At 42.9% G+C, this 14,105-nt stretch overlaps 1 protein-coding gene across 2 annotated transcripts in view; it reads left to right on the top strand.

Annotated features, from left to right (window-relative positions):
- itgb4 (integrin, beta 4) overlaps window positions 1-14,105 on the top strand; it is a 24,950-nt gene that overhangs the window by 6,081 nt on the left and 4,764 nt on the right. For both annotated transcript variants that reach the window (XM_020625352.1, XM_020625353.1), the window contains exons 4-36: window positions 1,030-1,131; window positions 1,250-1,454; window positions 1,536-1,632; window positions 1,768-1,939; window positions 2,056-2,319; window positions 2,443-2,532; window positions 2,635-2,757; window positions 3,343-3,510; window positions 3,622-3,698; window positions 3,845-4,053; window positions 4,715-4,818; window positions 4,921-5,016; window positions 5,227-5,359; window positions 5,532-5,636; window positions 5,730-5,848; window positions 5,936-5,969; window positions 6,072-6,266; window positions 6,414-6,517; window positions 6,604-6,662; window positions 6,825-6,848; window positions 7,592-7,740; window positions 7,961-8,140; window positions 8,229-8,377; window positions 8,498-8,705; window positions 8,814-9,131; window positions 9,317-9,489; window positions 9,599-9,779; window positions 10,294-10,431; window positions 10,522-10,704; window positions 10,800-10,925; window positions 13,084-13,251; window positions 13,334-13,483; window positions 13,885-14,028. In XM_020625352.1, coding sequence (XP_020481008.1) covers window positions 1,030-1,131; window positions 1,250-1,454; window positions 1,536-1,632; window positions 1,768-1,939; window positions 2,056-2,319; window positions 2,443-2,532; window positions 2,635-2,757; window positions 3,343-3,510; window positions 3,622-3,698; window positions 3,845-4,053; window positions 4,715-4,818; window positions 4,921-5,016; window positions 5,227-5,359; window positions 5,532-5,636; window positions 5,730-5,848; window positions 5,936-5,969; window positions 6,072-6,266; window positions 6,414-6,517; window positions 6,604-6,662; window positions 6,825-6,848; window positions 7,592-7,740; window positions 7,961-8,140; window positions 8,229-8,377; window positions 8,498-8,705; window positions 8,814-9,131; window positions 9,317-9,489; window positions 9,599-9,779; window positions 10,294-10,431; window positions 10,522-10,704; window positions 10,800-10,925; window positions 13,084-13,251; window positions 13,334-13,483; window positions 13,885-14,028 — 4,747 coding nt within the window. The remainder of the gene's footprint in view (window positions 1-1,029; window positions 1,132-1,249; window positions 1,455-1,535; window positions 1,633-1,767; window positions 1,940-2,055; window positions 2,320-2,442; window positions 2,533-2,634; window positions 2,758-3,342; window positions 3,511-3,621; window positions 3,699-3,844; window positions 4,054-4,714; window positions 4,819-4,920; window positions 5,017-5,226; window positions 5,360-5,531; window positions 5,637-5,729; window positions 5,849-5,935; window positions 5,970-6,071; window positions 6,267-6,413; window positions 6,518-6,603; window positions 6,663-6,824; window positions 6,849-7,591; window positions 7,741-7,960; window positions 8,141-8,228; window positions 8,378-8,497; window positions 8,706-8,813; window positions 9,132-9,316; window positions 9,490-9,598; window positions 9,780-10,293; window positions 10,432-10,521; window positions 10,705-10,799; window positions 10,926-13,083; window positions 13,252-13,333; window positions 13,484-13,884; window positions 14,029-14,105) is intronic.

The raw sequence follows: 14,105 nt of genomic DNA, 5'->3' as shown, positions 1-14,105 counted from the left end.
GTCATGACCTGGATTCACATTTTTTTGTCCTGAGATGAATTATAAGAGCTATGGCACTGGTAAGGATCTACCCAAAATAGAATATGATGGACTTTGCTCTTGTGCAACATGCTAACATGTACAGCCAGGGTACATCAGTGTGAGCATTCAGTCCACAAAACAGATTTCATTACAAACCCAAAAAATTCTAAAAGATACTGTATATTTTATCAACTGTTTTAACATCTAAACATTTTAAAAACAATGAACCAACTAACAAATTTCAATTTGTAATTTCACACATAAAACTCAAGGTAAGCCTGCTAGCTGTTTCAGGAGCTTGCAGTTGCATCTCCGTGTCATCATCAAAGATAGGCACCAGACCTGTTAAGAAGAAGAGTTGCGACACTGATGGGTCGAAAGTAGCAGCGTCACATGACTCATGTAGCTTCAGATAGTTCCAAACTGCCTAATCAGATCCATTGTTTTCTGTAGAGAACAGCAGGATTTATCAACAAATTACTACTTTTAGTGACTTGTACTAATTGTGTGTTCCGTTGTTGTAGATAGCTCAGCTAATTTAGCTGGTTAGCTAGGTACCTAATTAATAAAGTGACGGTTTTTGAGAGAGACAGTCAAAAGGCTGTATGGTAAATTTTGTTTTGACACATGTCGCTAACTTAAAGTTTCACAGTTATAATTATTGCTCTTCATTTCAACTTCTTATTTAAGAAGATAGCAGCCAAGTCAATGTAACTCAACGGCGCTGCTGATAATATTTGGAAGAGTTCAACTCATCTCTTGGAGATGTGATCACACCTCTTGCTAATCTACTCTGTTGGAACTTGTTTAGTTGTCATGGAGATGGCACCACTGTCATAATGTACCCGAAGTATGAAACTTATGTGCAACTACTGAGAAAACTCCACTGATGAAGAATTGATCCTCACACTCAATTTACAGTTGACATAAAGCAAATGATGATGTCGATGTTAAATGAAGGCTCTGCAAGAAAGCAGAAGTCACTAATCAAACTTCTTGCTTGCTCAGACCTTTACTGGCTCTCGCTGTGATCTGTCTAAGAACCTACTCGCCCGTGGCTGCGGCGCTGCAACTATCATCACAGCTCAAAGCAGTAAAGTCACTGAACAGGTAAGACTCCATCACTCTTATTTCTCTTACAGTCATTCCATCACTCCTTAGTCTTATATTTATGATACTGTGGTCAACTCTGAACTTTCCCCTGCGCCTTCTCTCCATTGCTACTCAGGCCCAAAAAATCAACATGAGTCTTCAGCAGTCTCAGGTGTTTCCACAGCAGGTGAGCATGACCTTTCTGCCAGGAGAGGAGAAGCTGGTGGATGTCGAGGTGTTTGCTCCAACCAAAGGCCCCCTGGATCTTTATATTCTTATGGACTTCTCCAATTCCATGGCTGACGATTTGGACAACTTGAAGAGGATGGGCAAAGATCTGGGTGAGCAGCACAGAAACATCAGTGTCTTGTGTTGACTGTCAAGTAAGCTTTCAATGTAAATTGACAATGTATTTTCTGCAGCTACACTGGTGGAAAAGTTGTCAGATGACTACACCATCGGCTTTGGAAAGTTTGTGGACAAAGTGACTGAGCCCCAGACTGATATGAGACCCTCCAAGTAAGAGATAGCATGTGACATGAACACACTGAAGAAAGTTAAGCACAAGCACAAATTTAATGTAATCTAAACATACGTGCCATTTCCCCTCTCTCGCTTCCCTGTTCTTCTTGTCCATTGTCCTTCACCTCTCAGACTTAAAGAGCCATGGCCAAACAGTGACCCTCCATTTGCTTTCCAAAATGTCATCAAGCTGACCAATAACTTGGAGTTCTTCACCAGTGAGCTCCAGAAAGAGAAGATATCTGGCAATCTGGACCCTCCTGAAGGGGGTTTTGATGCCATATTGCAGGCAGCAGTTTGTGGGGTTAGTAAGAACACTAAAAATCATTGTCTCTTTTAGCCACAATGGTTTCTACATATCCTTATTCTCTACTAAACCCTGTATCTCCTGCTCCTGTTATATTTGTATTCTCCTTCTAGGAGAGGATTGGTTGGCGAGACCACAGCACACATCTCCTGGTTTTCTCCACCGAGTCGGCCTTCCACTATGAGGCCGACGGTGTTAATGTGCTATCAGGCATCCTGCCGCGAAACGATGAGCTTTGCCACCTGAATGCAGACGGCAAATACACAGAGCATACAAGTCAGGATTACCCTTCAATACCCACACTGGTCCGTTTGCTGGGCAAACACAACATCATCCCCATCTTCGCTGTCACCAACCACTCCTACACGTACTATGAGGTTGGTGGGCCTTAGTTGTTCAGCTTTCACTGAAGTTATGCTCCTGACACCATAGTGTCAAGATGCATGTCAGAATTTAGGTAATGGGTCTATTTTTTGTATTTTGTGTACTCCTCTGTGCAGAAACTCAAAGAGTATTTTCCCATCGCTGAGGTCGGGCGTCTACAAGGAGACTCATCCAATATCCTGCAGGTCATGGAGGTTGCATTTAAGGTAAACCAGTGCCTCCTCTGACAGTTGTCAGGGGGGATGAATATCTTTTCCAGTGGCTGTGATCAAATTTCTGTTGACTGATGTTCTCATGTGTCCTCTCAGAATATTCGTTCTAAGATGAGCATCCGTGCAGAAGACAGACCCAAGGTTTTCGAGGCTAAGTTCTTGACCACCGCTGGACTTGTTGCAGAATATGGGACCTTTGATTTCAAACCTGGAGCAATAGTAAGGAGGAAATCAAGACAGAAACAATTAATTAATCACACAAACATATATTCATGGATTTAGAAGACCCCATGTTGGTTTTTATAAGCTGATAGTCAACAATCTATTCATTCTTACCACTTTCTTACATTTATTCTTTCATGGCAGCAATGGGAATCAGTTGCTTTTGTCAGGTTTTATAGGCTTTTATAGTTGTAGTTAAGAAGGTCAATATGGTTGTAATCTGTATAAAACTGTCTAAGACTAATACTGCTAAATGCTTAGTGTGCACACATGCTCTAAAATTGTTTGTGTCTGTTTTTGTACTTGCTACATAGTGATGAACAAAAAGCTTTTTTGCTACAGAGTGAGGACATTTGTGGAAAGTGAGGACATTTTGTCTGATCCTCACTTTTTGAAGCACCTTTCTGAGGGCTAAGACATGGTTTTAGGGTTTAGGTTAGAATTAGGTTTAGGCTAAGGTTAGGGTCAGGCATTTAGTTCTGATGGTTAAGGTTAGGGCAAGGGGCTAGGGAATGCATTATGTCAATGACTGTCCTTACAAATATAGAAGTACAAGTATGTGTGTGTGTGTGTATTCTCCAGGGCAAGTTCAAGATGCGTCTCAAAGCTCAGCGAATGATTGATGAGAAACTTGCCTGTGAGATGCATCCGAATGAAAAAGAGGGAACAATGAGAGTCAAACCTACCACCTTCAATGCTGCCGTCAACGTCAGGGCCTCAGTTTTCTGTCCAACCTGTGAATGTCAGAAGGTAGAGACACTGATTAACACTGAAACACATGAGAAATGAAGCTGAAGTCACTCACTCACACTTCTTTTTTATAGTAGATTCAGCCCAATGTCACTTTTCTCTGTCCTCCAGACTGTCATCAATAAGGCACCTAGATGCCATGGAAACGGAGACCTGGTGTGTGGGAGGTGTCGGTGCTCTCCTGGCTGGTGAGACTTTTAATTATTATTCCTATGAAGAATTAAAAAACACAGTATTTTTACTTCTTCCAAGCAGTGTACTGTCTCAGATCTCTGAGCTCAAATCACTCTAAAACATTGTTTTTCTCATTGCCTTGTCCGCATGTCTCCTTCAGGCTTGGTACATTCTGTAACTGCTCTTCAAGCTCTTCAGCCCTGGACACCAACCAATGTATAGGTCCAGGCATGACAGAGCCCTGTTCAGGTCGTGGAGACTGCCTGGGGTGTGGAATCTGTGTGTGCTACAACCGAGATCAGTTTGAAGGACCCTACTGTCAGTACGACAAGACCCAGTGTCCAAGATACGCAGGCTTCCTCTGCAATGGTACAACAGTGTTTGGTTTGTGATGTACAGTATGTATGGCTATAATGTTGTCATCACCACCTCCATGAATCCTTTTTTGACATAGTTTCTCTTTGTATGACTTCCAGGGTGTAGTCAGAGGTTTTTTAACTTCTAATTCAATTGAGCTTGTCATATACTTTATATATAATATGTTATCTGTAGTGCTACTTATGTTCCAGCCTAATAATCAATCTAGCAAATAACACATTATGATGAAACTGACAATCATCATTCTTTTTGTTATCATTCTAGTCTAACAATTATAAATTACTTGATCAGAAATGCAGCATAAACTGCTACTGCATGTTATTACTGCAACAATCTTGCTTAAATTACATTTAGTTTCATTGGTAGATGGTATTTAATGAGAGATATTGGATCTTTACTAAAAATAGCCATGTTCTTTACTGCTTTATTGACCTGTTAAATAAGTCACCTTGAGACATGTTAGTAGCAGTAGATTAATACTATATTGATGAGTGGTATCAGTTTATCAATCAGTGTCAAGTTCAAGGACTGTTCAATTAAATACTGCTTTTGTCTCAGTTTTCTTTCCTGTATGATGTTAGTAGCATAGAGAGTTTAGACATCCTTTCCACCACCATTTCCACACAGATCTTATTCTTTCTTTTCCTCTCAGAACGTGGCTCTTGCATCATGGGTCGGTGTGCATGTACAGAAGGTTGGATGGGCAATGCCTGTGAGTGTACCATGAGCAACCAGACCTGTCTGGACAGAAATGGGGTGAGTAGAGCCATGTTTGTTTGTTTTTTAGATTATCACGTTACCGTGCATGTCAGTGTAATTTGTCAAACTGGTATTTGACCATGTCTTTATCTGTCACAGAATGTCTGCAATGGGCGAGGTCGTTGTGTATGCGGTCGCTGTGAGTGTCAAGATTCTAGTATGGAGATGACTTCAGATTGTGAGCCACTTTTCCAGGTGTGTGAATGTAATGCATAAATATGTGTTTACGTCTCAGTGCATGTCTTGACCTAAATTCTCATTTCTGACAAAATATCTAGTTGTTATTTCATTTTATTTTATTTTGATTTTGAACTACGCCTAATGCCTCCTATTCTACCTCAGAATGTTTGTATATGGTTTTAGCTTGCTAGTCTGACCTTCATTTGATGTGTGTATCCTGTCCAGGCCCAGTTGGGTGTGTGTGAGGGTACGAGGAGTTGTGTCCAGTGTAAAGCCTGGAAGACAGGAGAGAAGAAGCAGAAAGAGGAGTGTGATAAGTGTCCCGTCAAAATTATCATGGTGGATGAACTCAAACAACGTAAGCATATACAAAAGGAGCAAAATAACTGCAATTTGCTTTCATCACATAATTAATTAGTCATATACACTCGGCACGTACACCACACCTTCTTTCCATGACACTGCAACATAGTAGTAATGACTAAAAACACAGTAAGAGTTCATATGTGCGTGTATGTGTGTATTTTCAGAGGAGCAGGAGATTCAATCATGCAGTTTCCGTGATGAGGATGACGACTGCACATTCTACTACACTGTTGAAAACCGAGATGAAATTCAGGTGCTCAAGAAGAAAGGTGAGTGACAGGTTGGATATAGATTACATATGCTTTGTGTTGTGTACGATGATTATGTTTCAACTGTATCTCCTTTGTGTGATGGGCCTGCAGATTGTCCTCCTGCTAGCCTCTGGTGGTTGCTCCCCCTCATCCTGTTCCTCTTGTTACTGCTGGCACTTTTGCTGCTCTGCTGCTGGAAATTCTGTGCCTGCTGCAAAACCTGCTTGCAGGTATAAACCTTTACATCTGGACCCATAAATGACTTGATATTTCTCTGCACAATGGAAGTAATGCCTCGTCTCTTTCTGTGAACACAGAGCTGTCTTGCCCTGCTACCTTGCTGTAGGAGAGGTAAGATGCTTGTCATGTTACATCTGCCAAGAATGCTTTAAAGTTTTCATCTTTCCACCTGGGCCGCATTGAATATATCACTGCATGTTATATTCTCTGCAGGTCGCATGGTTGGCTTCAAGGAAGATGAATATTTGCTCCGCCAGTCTCTCCTGACCTCAGACCATCTGGACACACCGATGGTGAGGACTGGCCCACCCAAAGGAACTGATGTGGTTCGCTGGAAGGTCACAGATAACGTACACCGAGGACCCAATCACCCCCAGGCTCTGTTAAAGCCCAACCCTAAAGAGACCAGTGAGTGCTAAATTGTTTTAAAAGTAAGATACAGTAAACTGACTTTTTGGTATCAAGATGTTATGGGCAAGGTTTTAATGTTTAAATTATGGAACCTCTGTTTACTTTTTTCTCTTATTAACATGTATTCTGTTTTGTCATTCCTAGTCCAGCTCCCAATCTCAGTCCGACTAAACAGGTTGTTCTCTGAGAACCTATCTCGCTCTGACTCCAGAGACGCCGAACTGCTCCGCAAGGAGGTGGCCGATAATGTGAGTGTGTTTTTGCTCATTGGTGAGCAAGTGTATAAGTGTATAAATGATGGTTGTATTAATACTGTGTGTGTTCTTCCATCCAGCTAAATGAGGTGTACAAGCAGATTCCTGGAGCCCAGAAGGTGCAAAAGACTGCATTCAGGTAAGATACGTTACATGCAGTATGCTCCGTAACAGACCTGTTTTTGCACTGCATGCAGAGGCTGTTGTTGCAAGAAGATGTTTTCTTCATATTCTCGTAATTAACACAAAAATGGAAATTACACAAATTATTACTAATCAATACATGTTTTGATTCTTGCAGAATGCAAAGAAATGCTGGAAAAAGGTAACATTCTGTTTGATCAGTTTACATGGACATGAGTATCCTGTTTTTGTGGTTGTGTATGTAAACATAATACTCCGATTTCTGAAACCTGAATAAGCTAGGTGGAGTACTCTGAAAGAAACTGGGATACTGTTGTATGAATATGGCTTATCCAGGTTTCTGAGCATTCCAGAAACATCTGCGCAAGCACAGCTACAAGCACGACAGTGTCGGCAGTGAAAGCATCTCACTTTTGGAGCAATGAAAAGATGGAATTTTGTCTTTTGTTATTAAAAGAGTTACAGTAAATGAACTCAGTAATCTAGATGGGAGAAAGCATGGAAATGCTGACTTCTTCAAATAGTGGACAAGCTATGGTTTCCCAACTTGTAGTCTACAGTGGAACAAGTCGTAAAAATGTTCTTTACTGCTAAAAACCCTTAAGAAAAATTACTACGTGGCCAAACATCAAAACAGAAAATACATTCATATCAATAGATAAAGAAGATGATACCGCTGAGGAGGATGAACAATTATTAACCAGGATGCCAGATTTGATCATGTATACAAAGATATACATAACCAGATTTCTGTGTGTAGGATGTAAACGCTGTATGCTGAATATGATCAAAACCAGCATACTTAATAAATGAAATGCTCATGTCCATGTTGATACAATGCAATACAACACCAGAGTTTACTGTCTTATTAAGGACTCATGGGTAATTACTGGCTATGTTTTCTGCCCCTCCTGTGCTCTTCAGGCAGGACTACACCATCATGGACACTGTTCTGTCTGCTCCTCGCAGCAGCTACCCTGATATTGTCAAACTCACTGAGAAAAATGTCCAGTCTGGAAGTTTCCAGGACCTCAAAGTTGTGCCTGGATACTACACAGTAGCCACAGACAGAGGTGTGTGTTAACTATTTGTACAGTATGTGTGGAGTAGCTTATATTTTGATCAGTCTTGTCATATGATTTGTCTGCATTGGTGGTCTTGACATCGCTCACCACATGGGCGACCCGGTTTCGCCTCTTGGCCAGTGCACCACACTCAGTCACTGAGGCTGCACAAGCCAGGGCACCTCAGCGACAGTCTTGCTATATACCCTGACTTGCTCTTCCTCTGCAGAGGCTGCGGGAGCCATAGAGTTCCAGGAAGGTGTTGAGTCAGTAGACGTTCACGTGCCGCTCTTTGTCAAGGATGAAGACGATGACAAGAAGCAGCTGCAGGTGGAGGCTGTGGATGTGCCACTGGGCATTGCAGAAATTGGCAAACGTTTGGTCAACATCACCATCATAAAAGAGCATGGTGAGAAATATGTGACCTAGGTTAATGGGAAAAAAAGTAACTGTGATTTTACTTTGCCTTAACTGATTCTGCCCTTGCTTCTCCCTAGCCACCAGTGTCTTCTCATTCCTCCAGCCGGCCTACACTTACAGCAGGCAGGATGGGGTGGCCAACATCCCAATCAGCAGAGAGATCATAGAGGATGGACGCACACAGGTCACCTACCGCACACGAGACCTCACAGCCAAGGATAAGAAGGTGAGCAGGCTAAATATTTACTTCAGTTTAGCTTGGCATCTTTATATCTTAGGCATTTTTGGTTGTAGATGAGAATTTATTCCTGACCTGTTCTTCCTTTGTGTTTCCTATGTGTTTTAGGACTATGTTACTGTGGAAGGAGACCTGACCTATGGTCCTGGTGAGACCCAGAAGACAGTTCCTGTTCGCCTGCTGGAGCTGAGTGAGAAGGATGGCCTCTTGGAAGACAAACAGGTCAAGCAGTTTGTCATGGACCTCAGTAACCCACGGCAGGGTGCTAAGCTGGGACGTTATCCGAGAACTACTGTTACCATTGCAGATGTACCAGGTGAAATGATGCAAGTGTCATTACATCAGTGCGTCTTACCCTTGCTTCCAGCCAACGCACTGGTTGCTAAGGCCTCTTCTCTTTTTTCCATGATCTTATTTTATTCAGAGCCCAGTGTTATGATGTTCAAAAAGGGTACCCAGACCTTCACTACATCTGACCCAACCTACACCATCCCTGTGGTCCGGACGCGCAACCAGGACAGCCCTGCCTCAGTGAAATGGCGTACCAAGAAGGCCCAGCGCTTTGATCTATCTGGTCCTCTGAAATTTGGTCCTGGAGAGACTGAAAAGAACATAGTGATTGACCCGAAAGCCCACCCTGGCCCAATCCAGCCAGAGACCTTCCAACTGGAACTGTTTGACCCAAGTAGCAATGCTTCTCTTGGAGAGAGGAAGACCACTCTTGTTAATGTCACAGGTGGAGGTGAGACACAATGGGGAGGCTATCATTTATCACAAAAACATGGAATTAAAGACAACATGAAATAGCATTTTTAGAATTTCTAGTAGTCTATCAGATTTTGTATGATGAGAAGTAATCATTCTAAAACTGAGGTAATGTGTTTGTGAATGTTCGCTTCATCGTCTAACTTCCTCCACTTTCTGCAGGTCCCAGATCTCCAGAAATGATGGAAATGCAGGAGAAAAGCTACATAAACCGGAATGCTACCTCTCCTGGTGGTCATCTTCTCGCCCCGGCAAACCCTAAGGCCAAAGCCACTGGACCCAGAAGCATTCGCCTCAACTGGGACCCACCACCTGGCAACCCATTGGGGTACAAGGTACATCAAATGAAAATGATCAGAAGCTCCAACTTGAGTTGATGCACATCATTTACAGTGGATATTACATTTCTCAACTGTTGATCTTCTGGCTCTTTTTACATCTTAGGTGAAGTACTGGATTTATGGTGACCCAGAGAAAGATGGCCAGGTCTTAGATGTGAAGACTCCTCAAGCTGAGTTAACCAACCTGTACCCCTATTGTGACTATGAGATGCGAGTGTGTGCCTACAACGCCATGGGAGATGGTCACAATACCAACATTGTTACCTGTCAAACTCTGGAGGATGGTAATTACTGTGACTTCAGTTCACTACAGTTCATGAAAGCCTCTGCAGGACATAAAGTCAAATTGAACTGGTTCAGATTAAACTGTTAAAATTGTGTGGGTGTGTAACTAGAAAAATCAGGTTATTCCATTATAACGTCAATATACAACATTTTGTAATTTGAGGAATGTTATTTTGTGATATGTCTGTATTTGAATATTTTTCCACTTCATAATATGATTAATCAGCATTTTATGAGCCAAGGCACATATGTTAACCATTTTCAGGTTACCATTTATTCACTCTTCACTCCTAACAGGTCAGGCTGATGTTAGCTTTATCAGTGTTGAGGTTCATATAGCTACAGTTACGCGGTTACTGGGTGTAAATATTTAATAAGAACTAATTACAAAATAATTGCCAACAAATGTAAGAACTAGTTTGTATGGTGCAAGTCATTTTAAGGAGTACTGTACTAAGTAAACACTTAGGCCGATTTGGACTGACTGACAGCGCCTGTTCTGTTTTCGTTCAGTGCCTGGTGAACCTGGTCGTCTGGCCTTCAATGTCATCAGTCCAACTGTCACTCAGGTCAGCTGGGCAGAACCTGCAGAAACCAACGGCAACATCACAGCTTATGAGGTCATCTACACACCCATCGATGATGAACAGAGTAAGATGCTGGTTCCCACCTAAAAAAGGTAAACTGTACACATGGCTGCTTTATGTACATTTTCATTCTACCCTGATCCTCTGCTCACAGAGCCTATGGGACCAGCTAAGAAAGTGAAGATTGACAATCCCAAGAAGCGAATGCTGTTGATTGAGAACCTCCAGAACGCCCAGACCTACCAGTACAAGGTCCGTGCGCAGAATAGTGTGGGCTGGGGCCCCTTCAGAGATGCTACCATCAACCTGGCATCACAGCCTGCCAGACCTTTGTCCAGTAAGTCAGGAACAAACAACTCTCTCACTTACAGTCAATATACTGAGCTTTTGTTTCCATGAAAAGAGATTTATTTCACTTTTTTCTGTTCCTAGTTCCCATCATTCCAGACATCCCTATTGTGGATGCTGAGGCAGGAGATGAGTATGATAGCTACCTGATGTACAGCAATGAGGTGATGAAATCCCCCACCTCCAAGACACCCAGCGTCTCTGGTGATGGTGGGTACACAGAACCAGAATCACAATCTGCTCCTAATCATTGACAGAATAAACGTATTGTGCAAATACACCATTCCGATGCATGCCAGACCTCCAGAGTGTGAGCTGTCATCTTAATATGGATCCCCTTATTTCAGTCTGCATTCTCAGAACCTCCACACATCTTGCTTTATTCTTGTAGCCAAAGTGTTTCTTTGCAATATGCTCTGTGGTGTCATTGCTCTGTCAGAAGGAGAAAGAATAGTCAGTGCTGCAAAATGTTGGTCAGATCTGTGCTGTAGAAAATTTCCAACATGTGAGACCCCTCCTAACAACATCTAATTACAAAAGCCTCTTCTACGTTCCACTTGCTTTTCTTGTATTATATTGTTTTTGCCTGAAGACGCTAATGGTAATAAGAATGAGCTGGAAGAGTTGTGAAGCTCAGAAATGGCATCATTCCCATGGCTCTGCCTTTTTTTTATTGCTTCCATCTGGCAGGCATTTTTCCTGCAGGCAGTGCCCGAGCCAGGCAACAAAATCTGCTTTCTGTGCATCCCCATATATTTGCAATAGAAGTGTTTTATGATCACAAACTGCAAGGTCTTTCCTCATTAAATCTGTCACTCTTCTGCTTTTTGCAATGATTTCTGTGTTTCTGGAAGACAAATGTTGCTGCTCACCTCCAAGACAATTTGGACTGTGATATAAATCAGTATAACCACTATGCCTATGGGTATCTATATATATTTGGGGTACCCTATTTATGTGCTTCTTTGTAAAGTAATGTATAGTAAAACAAATCGATGATATTTCCTCCGTACAATTCTATCCTTTGCCTGCTTGCTTCTCCCTTACGACCCCAAATACAAGGCTGGAAATATGTCAAGTTGGTGGGGTCCAACCTGGATCTCCGTACGGTGTCATGGAAAAAGCAGGTGGACATCATCCCCAGTCGTCTCAGCACAGACACAGAGACAAGCACAGATGAGGCCCCCCACCCCAGCTACACCCAAACAGCCCTGTCAGGTGAAGACCGCTCCATCAGACCCGCAGGCAGACAGACAGCTACTGTAGCATGCCAGCTATTATGCACGGCCAGTGGCGTGCCCGGCAAGGCAGTCAACGTTTCTCTCTGCCTTTCGTGATTGGACCCACTCAGAAAAATTTTAATAGTTTGGAGCTTCAGTCCCTGTCCCCTTGCAGCTAGTTGGTATTTATCCCATCTGTCCCCCTGTCACCTGCCCAGAGAGGAGCCCTGGCATCAACTGCCCCACCTCCAGTTGATGATCGGGGGCAGGCTTTTCCAGGTGCTTGTCTCTGTCTGTCTGCTCTCCATTCCACTGGGGAGGTAGTGATCAGGAGGCAGCTTGTCGGGTGTGTGTAAAGGCTTAGTTACTGTGTGGCTGTATGGAAATAATGGGTTTTTAATTCAATGCGGTCTCATCTCTGCAGGGCCGTTTCAATGATGACCCTTTTTCTTGCATCTGTATTTGATTTTATCCTCCCATGTGCTCTTTTAGATGCAAAGCACCTCATGAAACTGTTTAGTAGAAAGTCACTTACATATTTACATTCAGTAGGCTGCAGATTCTCCAGAAGCGCAGCTGTTCAGCCACAGTTGTTTCCCACATGCCAACAGCAGCAACAGTTTTAGATCTGGAGACAAAGTCATGTCAGTGTACAGGCAAAAAAAAAATTGAATCATAATAAACCTGGAAAACATTATCCTGCTCAGTATAGTTCAATATCAGTGTGTCACCGTTGTTCTTGTGTGTCTGCTAGCAAGTTGATGTTAGCATTTAACTAGAATCACTTATGTGGCTGCAGACTCTCCTTGTTGCTGTGTATTGTTTAAATATTCAGTGACAAAGACAGCTACAATTTGTACAACTGCAATTGTAACACTCATTGTCTGCTTTTGGCCAAATGACAAAATTTCTTTCGTTGCTTGTACATGGCAAACATTTGTTAAGCTGTTGTTGCTGTTTGTGGAACCTGAAAGTGGCACAAGTAGGACTGGAACTGTAAGCCTGAAGCTGCTGGTGTTTCCTCTGTTGACTGGTTGAGCCTGGTTTTGGGTGCTTCACGTCAGTGGCACTGTGTTGTTCCAGTTTATATGCTGAATTTCATATGATTGCATGTTGACAGTTCTGGCGTGCTTTGTGGTGTTTCACAGATTACTTGATCAATGGGAAGTGGGACCAGAACTTCCTTTTCCCAGGGGGGTCAGTGACACGCAATTTGTCAACATCATCCTCTCCTATGTCCACCCTGAGCTCAAACTACAGAGGGGCAGGTGGCTCTTTCACCACAGAAACAAGCACCACCTACCTGTCCGGCCCAGGTAAGACTGACGTCAGTAACTGTTCTGAGGGATGCATAGATAGAGCACCAAGACTTTATGTCTATATCCTTCCTTCTTGTAGGAGGCTCTCGCAGACCGGATATGCTTGGAGGTGGCATGCACACATCAGATGTCATCTTGAGGAAGCGCTCAGAGAACAGGAGTTACACAGATGAGAACATCCGGGACTCTATTGTCATGGGAGATGTGTCCAGCAAGTTCTCGCCTTTAAGTAAGCGTTAGACCTCAGCAGCTATTTGAATTTATCCAAAGTAAACAAAATGTAAAAGGAATTAGATTTATCTTTCTGGCCTGAGAAAGATTTTACTTTGGAGTGCAGTATTTTAGATGCCTTGGCAGGCAACCTGTACTAGCACGTGAAACCAATGGCTTGGACATCTATTGGCAGGGTTGGGGCTGTTGGCTGCACAGCAGGCTTATCCACACAGACTTTGCAGGAGCTATGCTGACTATCACTGTTTCTCCCTCCCTCCCTTATTATTTGTTTGTTTTTCTTTTATTCCATTTTACTTTCTACCTGCCCGACTCCCCCTCCTGCACTGCTTCTGTTGTTTTCTTTGACTCTTGTCTTTATCATCCTGGTGTCCTATTCTTTTGCCCCTCTGCTCAAAGTGCCATCAGGTGGTTTCGGCTACACTGGGATGCAGAGCAGCTCTCAGAGCCAGTTCAGCTACAGCCTGTCTCAGGGCTCCAGGGCCAGGACCCAGTCTTCAGATGTCAACGAAGCCTTATATAATCTTGACAGGGTGCTCTACGGTAAGTCAGCAGCATACAAGCATGACGGCACTAGATGTGTTTCCTGGGTGTGACGTGCACAACTCTTCATTTTCATT

The sequence above is a fragment of the Monopterus albus genome, unplaced genomic scaffold (genome assembly GCF_001952655.1).
Source record: "Monopterus albus unplaced genomic scaffold, M_albus_1.0 scaffold353.1, whole genome shotgun sequence".
NCBI classification, from domain to species: Eukaryota; Metazoa; Chordata; class Actinopteri; order Synbranchiformes; family Synbranchidae; genus Monopterus; species Monopterus albus.
This window is presented reverse-complemented; position numbering and strand designations above follow the sequence as displayed.